General features: G+C 36.5%; 1 protein-coding gene across 1 annotated transcript in view; it reads left to right on the top strand.

Annotated features, from left to right (window-relative positions):
• The first annotated feature begins 874 nt into the window (after positions 1–874).
• Positions 875–6,521, top strand: part of LOC117103017 — a 15,681-nt gene continuing 10,034 nt past the window's right edge. The window contains exons 1-5 of the mRNA XM_033243480.1: positions 875–1,438; positions 2,154–2,228; positions 2,950–2,997; positions 5,393–5,473; positions 6,239–6,298. Of these exons, the coding sequence (XP_033099371.1) occupies positions 907–1,438; positions 2,154–2,228; positions 2,950–2,997; positions 5,393–5,473; positions 6,239–6,298 (796 nt within the window). The 5' untranslated portion in view covers positions 875–906. The remainder of the gene's footprint in view (positions 1,439–2,153; positions 2,229–2,949; positions 2,998–5,392; positions 5,474–6,238; positions 6,299–6,521) is intronic.

The following is a 6,521-nucleotide window of genomic DNA, read 5'->3' as shown; positions in this document are numbered from 1 at the left end:
TACAGAAGTCATCTATTATTTACTAGATGTTGCAGTGACTACAATGTTTGATTAATAAATTGTGATTGACTGATTGATTAAACAACTGTTATATTGTAGAAATCAAGTCTTGGATAAAACAAAATAAACATGGATTCCAGTCATGGTAGGCTTAATCAATATTTTGTATTTTTACGGTCCACTTTATGTTTTGCTCTTTTCATAAGCTACCGTACATCAGATTATCATATTATAATTTTACCAAGTTTGATTAAAACCTGTTTTGTGAAAATTAATCATGACCATTTTTAACAATGTTGAAGTTTTAAATATTCATGTTTCATAATTTAAATATGTCTAACTTTGTTATTACTTTTTTAATTCTTACATAGTAGCTATCACGTTCTACATTGCAGACACTCAATCTCAACTGCCACTTTCCTGAATGCCGGATTACCGACACACGCTTTGCCGAAACTCCGTTTTTCGAATGACTCGATATTTTAATGTTGACTGCCTTCTGACTGTAGTTACTAATCATTGTTCGGGCTTCTCTGAAGTGGGGGTCATTGTCTTCGTCGGACCCCTGTTGTGCCGCCACAAGGCGCCCTAACATTGAGATTTTGTTTAACCATTTTTATTTATTTATTTATTTTTTCTTTTTTTTTTTGTTGTCAAGAATAGATTAGATGGGTAATAACAATAGTAACAGTGTATCTAAAAAGACATTTGGCAAAACGGATTTTAGCAAAGTAAGAGTCGGCAATGTAGCGTTCGGAAATGGACTAAAAATTGTCTAAGAGAGATGTGAATAGATAGAATCATTTTATTTTGAAGTACCAAAGCTTCCTTCACATTCCTCAAATATTTGTAATTTATCATAATATAGGAATCACCGATAAAGATTACAAAGAAATATTATCATCCATGTCAGGGTGGTATGACCGTCATGGATACATCAATATGCTGAAAGTGTTGTACAGAGATCTTGTAACAGATCCTGATAAGCTATGTGCTGCGACAAAAGTGATGGATTTGTTTGAACTATTACATACCTCTGGACATCTTAGTGGCACAAATCTGACCATCTTAATTGATACTATCAATGTAACTAAGCCATTTGGTTTGGAGCCAGAAATAAGAAGGCTGACAATGACAACACTATTGCCAGCGAGGACAGTAATCATATCAAAATTTACACGTAACAGACAAATTCTGATCGAGGTTGTTAACAATCTCAATGACGGTGATGTCAAAGAGATCTCAAAACAGTACAATTGTTCACAAAAGGCCGACAGGTGGGAATTATTTGCATATTTGGAACAAAGAAACGTTTTTTGTGAAAAGAACATGGATAATTTTATGAGAACTATAACAACATCTCAAATTATTGATTCACAAACTGACCCCCAAGGACTACCGTTTGCCGAAAGAGCAGCTAGCCAAAGAAAATCTACCAGTAAGTATCATTGCCTATATGTGCAGTAGAATGTACTCTCTACATTTATTCGTTAAATTGTTTGTTATTATGCTTAGGCCTACTTCAGTACGGTAGGCCTTAGTAATGTTATAGCCCATATCTCTATAAGAAATTTGATTAATTATTATTGATGTAATAAGCTAAAACATAAGTTTTCTAATCTGTTCCTATTTTTTTCAAATACAGTACGGTATTATAAATGCAAGGCAATGAAATCAGTGATCGTAAATCCAATGCCCTATTAATTAGACCACAGGCACACTAAGAAAAGCAAAAGGAACATTCCATGTTAGTTATCAGTTTATCAAATAGGTTTGATTTTGTTAAGAACCGTAGTATAGGTCTTATGTCTAGGTATCTGGGGCTTATGTAGGACTGAGACAATATACACCCACATCAGCACCACCTTAGCTTATTGATATGAGCAGTTTTAAATAATGGTTGTTCTAGAATAGATGCTCAAAAATGGCACTGTTGTACAGAAATAATGTTTTTCTGATGGCCTTTATGATATCATTTAATACAAATCACACATGCTTAATCGCCTTATGATTAAAGACCTCTTTTTTGTCACTGACCTCTTGCTAACCCCTTGACTATTTAATTAGGCCTACTCTCCCTGAGGGCACCTGCCCACACCCAAGTGTCTGTAGAGGCATATGTGATCTAATCAATGTGTGTATATTTATTACAGTAGATGACAAAGTACAGCTGATGGTGATTAAAGATACAGATGCTACAAACGAAATTGGCCGAGCTAAATCTTCAGGTAACTCATCATTGGATATACAACTTTAACCACACACACACACACACACACACACACACACACACACACACACACACACACACACACACACACACACACACACACATTTCAGGATTTGTAAAGCTTTTTTGTGCTTTTATTGCTTTGTCTAACAGCTGACATGTAAGGAAAACACTCTAGTCTATTTTTTTAAAACTTGTGGTGACCAATAAAAATTTAAAAAAGAAAACGTACAAGAACAAAAGTTAAACGATATTAGGAATGACCATCTAAGTCCTGGTGGAAAAGGACTTATTTCCAAAATTTGAAACGTCCTCAGGGGTGGAGTGGTGGGAGGGCGACTGTCTCTCCTCCGCTGGTATCACCATAGCCTGGGTTCCATGCCCTAATTGTAGGTTACTCACTTTTTATTGCGCTTAGTGCACGTCATATCTAATTCATTTGGCGTCTCATACTCGATTCCTTTTTACGGATTATTTCGTCTCAAAATGAACTTGCTCGTTGGTGAGTCTAGTGTCACCACTATACTATTTCTGTGTACTCGTCGAGTTTGTCAGTTGGAAATGGTCAAATCATAGACAGGCAAAACACAACTACCTGATAAACAGACTGCAACATTAAACGGAATCAAATAGATAGTATAGCCTATAATCAATGCAGTGTTACCGGTACTCAATTATAAATTAATAGTATGACATGTAAACGTAAAGTGTCTTTTCAGATAATCTTTGCACGGTGGAAAACAATATCGTTATTCAAGGCAATCCAGGTAATTCAAATATTAATGTTTGAAGTGAATATTAATGTAATTATAAATAACTGTTATTATATTTTAACTATTATAATGATTACTAATTTTTTATTACAGCAGGGAGCATTCCTATTACACGGATCCTTGATTGATTACAGCTTGCCGTTGTTAATTTTGTGTGAAAATATTTTTCAGTTTAATTTCGTTATCGTTTGTGGAATTTACTACATGGCCGGCGGAACCGGGGGTGGGGTGCCGCAGGGGCCAGCCTCCCCCCCCCCCACACTTTTTGGCAGAAAATATATAAAGTCTATGGAGATTTTTGTATGATCGGAATGAAATGCAAGAACAGAAAGCGGGAAGGAGGAGAGAGAGTGGAAAGGGAGTGTTTATCTAGTCCACGACCGAGTTAGATTTCTAGCAATTCACATTGGCGGATCTGTTGAATCAGGGGACTTGACACCCTCCCTTAGAAAAAAGAAAATAAAAATTTAAAAATAAATAAAAAGGAATTCTAGACCCACCTTTTTAGGACTCATGAGCTGTTTCTTTTTTTTCTTTTTCTTTTTTTTTTGTTACAATAACAACATTTTCTCAGGGGAAGACCCGACCCCCTTTTATTTTGGGGTTCATCGATTCATGTAAAAAAGAATACGTATGCAACGTATGTATACCGGTACACATATAGTAGACCTATTTACTGTAATAAGAATCAAAAACAATTACATGACCGTTTTCCAGGGGGAAAACCTTGAATTTTGAAGAACGTAAAAGTCATTAAAAGACACATCAGAAGTCGGAAAGCTCATTTCCCGCCATTTAGAAATCAACATTTTCCCGGGGAGAACCAGAACCCACCTTTCTCTTTGGGGTCCCTTGATTCATGGAATCGTTTTCAGGGGGGGGGGGGGAACCTTGAATTTTGAAGGACTTAAATGTCATTAAAAGACACCTTCGAAGTCGGGAAAGTTCATTTCCCGCCATCTAGGAATCAACATTTTCCCGGGAGAGAGCCTCCCACCCAATTTCTTTTTGGGATTTATCGATTCATGGAATAAAGAATACGTATGCAACTAATTAATTTTTGTATGTACGTATACACACATAAGATAAGAATGAGAAAAGTTTACCTGCCGTATTCCAGAGGGAAAACCTTAAATTTTGAAGAATTTAAAGTCTGAAAGACACATTTCAGAAGTCGGGAAATCTCATTTACCGCCATCTATAAATTGAAAGTCTAAAGGGGTTAACCCGGACCCCTTTTCCTTTGGGGTTCATCGACTCATGGAATCGTTTTCATTAGGGGAAACCTTGAATTTTGAAGAATTAAAAGTCATTAAAGACACCTCAAAATTCGGGAAAGCTCATTTTCCACCATTCAGGAATCAACATCTTCCCCGTAAGTATGCAATTACTCAAATTTTTATATGTATACACACATAAGGCCTATTTACTGTAATAAGAATGAGGAAAATTTACCTGACCGTTTTCCAAGAGGAGCGAACCTTGAATTTTGAACAACTTAAAAGTCATTAGAAGAGTTCAGAAGTCGTGAAAGCTCGTTTCCCACTATATCAAAATTTTCCCGGGGAGAATCCGAATCCGCCTTTCTCTTTGGGGTTCATTGATTCATGGAATCATTTTCAAGAGGGGAAAACTTTGAATTTTGAAGAACTTAATTAAAAGTCTTAGACACTCAGATGTCATGAAAGCTGAATTTTCCCGGGGGAGAACCCCCGAACCCCCTTCTCTTTGGGGTTTATCGATTCATGGGAAAAAGAACATGTATGCATGAATTACCCTTTTTTGTATGTATACACATCTAGCAGGCCTATTTGCTGTAATAAGAATGAGAATGTTTACCTGACCGTTTTTTTTAATTGAATTTTGAAGGATTTAAAGTCCTTAAAGTCATTAAAAGACACCTAGCTCAAAGTCGGGAAAGCTCATTTTCCGTCATCTAGGAATCAAAATTTTCCCGGGACCCCCCTACTTTTTTGGGGTTTTGGGGAACAATTTGGCCCACCCCAAAAATTTGAACCCATTGATATTCCCATTCATCTTATTAGTGCCCCCTCCCCCACCCCGCACTTTGGGAAACGTTCCGCCGGCCCTACTAAATAGTAATATGATCATGATGCGCAAAACATATAGCGGTACCATAATAATAAGTTGGTCCAGGATGCTAGAAATTATTTTATACGCACGAAACTGTAATAATTAGTACATCTATACCTGTTGTTACCTGTAACAGTGGTGTATATATAGCCTTGTCCTTTCGAAATGGAGGCGTGCTTACCGAACCGGAAGAGATTCATATTCTGGAGGCATGTTCACCCTTTCTACCATGGATAAACCTCAGTATAATATCCAAAGTTAGTCAATAATTTTATTTATTTTGTTTTTTGTTTAGGTTTTGTAACAGGCAGTCCATTCAATCAATGTAATATTGGAACTGTTAATGTTAGCACAACTGTATTTCCTGCTACACAAGGTAAGTAACAAAATTGTGAACAAATATTATTGTGAACAAAACTTTTATCCAGGGATCCCACGTTCACATAAGCCACTTCCAAGAATTTGGTTAAATGGGCTTTTTAACGTATATTATTCAATATCGCCACGCGGGTGATACCCATCTCCAGCTGAATTCTGGGAGACAAATGATAATACAGCAGTTATGGAAGATTTTTGTTTGCTCGCGGGTGTGCAGGAAAGGCCCGGTGTCCCGAATTCCTGGAGACTCTGGCGCGATTCAGAGAGGAATGGGACCCCTGATTATCGTTCGCTTCAATGTCAACCTCCTTTTCTAGATAAACCTTTTTTTATTACCCTCACTAAGATATCCCTTCCCTTCGTTGGACAAAACTCCCCTAAAGTTAATGGACCTCAAAACCAATCTCCCTCTTTATCTCTCCTCCTCTCTCCTCTCTCATTCACTCCCCCCCCCTTTTTTTTTCTCTCTCTCTCTTTCTCTTTTCGTTCATGTATTGGTACAGTAGTCATATCACTGGGACTACAAGAGGAAAGTAGTTGCAGTTGATGTAGTGTAATCTTACTCGAAAGACCCTTTGTCTTGTGTGAACACTGTCCAATGTGCATGCTAAAGAGAAGCACTCTGGAAAAAAAAATCAATGGATTGAATCTTGTATCTTACTGCACTTTACTTTAAATCATGTTTTTTTTCTTCTTCTTCTTCTTTTCATTGTTAAATAACATATGTTGGATTTACTGTACATTATTTATTTATTTCTTAAAGATAATGGTGTTCAACATGTAGCTTCACCATCCAGTCGACAATCTCAGGAGCAGCTAAAAGGTACAGATATTATCATGTTTCTGTTTTTGATAAGGATGTACAATAGTGCTGACCAATACAGTGGTATAAAAACAAGATTTTTAAATAGAATTATTATAAATACTGACACATCAATCATTATTTTTCGACATGCGTTTCTGTCGCTGTTAAATGGTTGTGTATAACTAATACTATGCGCAATAGATTGTTCATTTCATATTAATAAAGTAGTGAGACTGTCTCT

The sequence above is a fragment of the Anneissia japonica genome, unplaced genomic scaffold (genome assembly GCF_011630105.1).
Source record: "Anneissia japonica isolate Jap-2015-1 unplaced genomic scaffold, ASM1163010v1 scaffold284954_len198220_cov131, whole genome shotgun sequence".
Lineage (NCBI taxonomy): Eukaryota > Metazoa > Echinodermata > Crinoidea > Comatulida > Comatulidae > Anneissia > Anneissia japonica.
Note: the sequence above shows the minus strand (reverse complement) of the source record. Positions and strands in the feature narration are given on the sequence as shown.